This window comes from Globicephala melas, chromosome 4 (assembly GCF_963455315.2).
Source record: "Globicephala melas chromosome 4, mGloMel1.2, whole genome shotgun sequence".
Taxonomy (NCBI): Eukaryota; Metazoa; Chordata; class Mammalia; order Artiodactyla; family Delphinidae; genus Globicephala; species Globicephala melas.
Window position 1 is genome coordinate 53,985,949 of NC_083317.1, and position 2,045 is coordinate 53,987,993.

The following is a 2,045-nucleotide window of genomic DNA, read 5'->3' on the forward strand; positions in this document are numbered from 1 at the left end:
GGTTCGTGCCCCGGTCTGGGAAGATTCCACATGCCATGGAGCGGCTGGGCCCGTGAGCCATGGCCACTGAGCCTGGGCATCCGTAGCCTGTGCTCTGCAACGGGAGAGGCCACAACAGTGGGAGGCCCGCGTACCGAACAAACAAACAAAAAAGGGTAAATGCTGCTGCTTGGCAGATGTGGAATTCAAATTTCTCCAAGATCAGACAATGTCTTAAAAATGCTTACCAGAACAGGGAGATCATCTGGGTGCTTTGTGACCACCTAGAGGGGTGGGATAGGGAGGGTGGGAGGGAGACGCAAGAGGGAGGAGATATGGGGATATATGTATACATATAGCTGATTCACTTTGTTATAAAGCAGAAACTAACACACCATTGTAAAGCAATCATACTCCAATAACGACGTGAAAAAAAAAATGCTTACCATACATGTAAGAACCAGCACCCAAATTCAACTAGATATCCAACTATGATTTCCTATGATTGTGATCAAGATGACGTAAACGCTGATGAAGAAATCAATGTTATAGAAATGCTCTGAGATATTAAAACCGCCCAGATTGAAATCCTCAGGCAAGTGACTGACATTGTGGGTCCCGTACCAAAAATCCAGGAAAGGACTGACTTTTATCAGAAGCAAATGGAGGTACTGGAAACCAGAATGAATGTTAGTGAAGACAAACAGTGCACAATAACTAAAGATATCTTCTCTCTGAAGGAAGACATTGATGCTTTAAAGAAAAAGGTGACAGAACTGGAAAACCAGAATTCTTGCTCCAATGTACATTGTTTAGAGGTTCTGGATAGAGAAAAGGATAGAGAGATCATAGAACTTCTTCAGAAACTCATACAACCAGAAACTTTGAAGAACACATTGGCTTCTACAGACTCTTGAAATCTCAGCAGAACCAGAGAAAGTGCCCAGTTACCCCAAGCCCACTGATCATCTTGAGGAAAAAACAATTTCTCCCCAAATTAAAGCTCTGAAGAAAAGTAATCATTAAAATGCCTTAAGAAGCTTTCAAAAAGCAACGTCAAATATTTGTATTTACCCAGACTTTAATACATGGATCAAGCTAACTTTTGTCCGTGGAGGAAAGTGGAGCTTTTTCCTCATTGCAACCAAGTTAGAGAAATTCATCCAGTGGCTTCTTTGTAGGTCAGCCATCCCTCCTGAGGAACCACTAGTCATAACCCAGATATATTGTCCCCTCACTGGGCCTATTGTAAGCTTGACCACAATCTGTCTCTCTGTTTTCAACTACATTTACTGTCTTTTTGGTTCCTCAAAAGAGGAAGTAACTCGACTACAGAGTAATTTTCTGCTTTGCTTGGTACAAAATAAATGTAACCTGGCCATTCCAAGCATTCACACATCTTTGTGGTTGCTGTGAACTCCTTGGTAGTTAGCTCACTATGGGTTGGCCGTCTGCAAACTTTCTTTACGTCTACAGTAAGTTGAGGCATATCATCCCATTGGACGATCGTGATGCATTTTCTGTCAAGTTTCTTGTTTTCTCAAAGGCAATTCATGAGGACTCATCCAGCGCCCATTTCATAGATAATTGGAGGCAAAGAATAAAGGGGTCAAAGGAATGACAAACACATTTAGTAGCCCTCACGTCAGTTTTCTATGCATTCTTATCTTAGTGGCCTTTGCAGATAAGATTCGTGATACTAGAGACAGACTCTACTAACAAAAGTTTAAACAGGATAGAGTGCAAAAGATACCCACTGTCAAGGTTACTAAAGTTAGAGCTATAAAAAATGAAAGGCACTGAAAGGACAAGTTATTGCCAGGAAAATATTTATTCCAAAAATGAGAGTTTTCTTTCAACTTCAACTTCGTCTCTATCAAACAATTAGAAAAGGGGGAAAAAGGTGACTATGGTATTGCGGTTTTATTTTTACATTTTCATGAAATGAGACAAATACCATATCCTGCAGGTTTGAGACAGAGGAAAAGGGAAAATCTGAGGCTGGATTTGTGAACTAAGTTAAATCTCAATCTCAACACTATACCACCATAGATTCTTATGTGACA

The 2,045-nt window shown here is 40.6% G+C and overlaps 1 protein-coding gene across 1 annotated transcript; it reads left to right on the forward strand.

Moving 5' to 3' along the window:
- Positions 1–416: 416 nt before the first annotated feature.
- On the forward strand, positions 417–1,395 carry CCDC54 (coiled-coil domain containing 54; the record flags this gene model as incomplete). Its single annotated transcript, XM_030836833.2, is given in 2 exon segments — positions 417–890; positions 892–1,395. Coding segments are annotated over 2 exon segments (978 nt in total), but the record flags the coding sequence as incomplete, so codon positions are not given.
- Between the last annotated feature and the right edge of the window lie 650 nt (positions 1,396–2,045).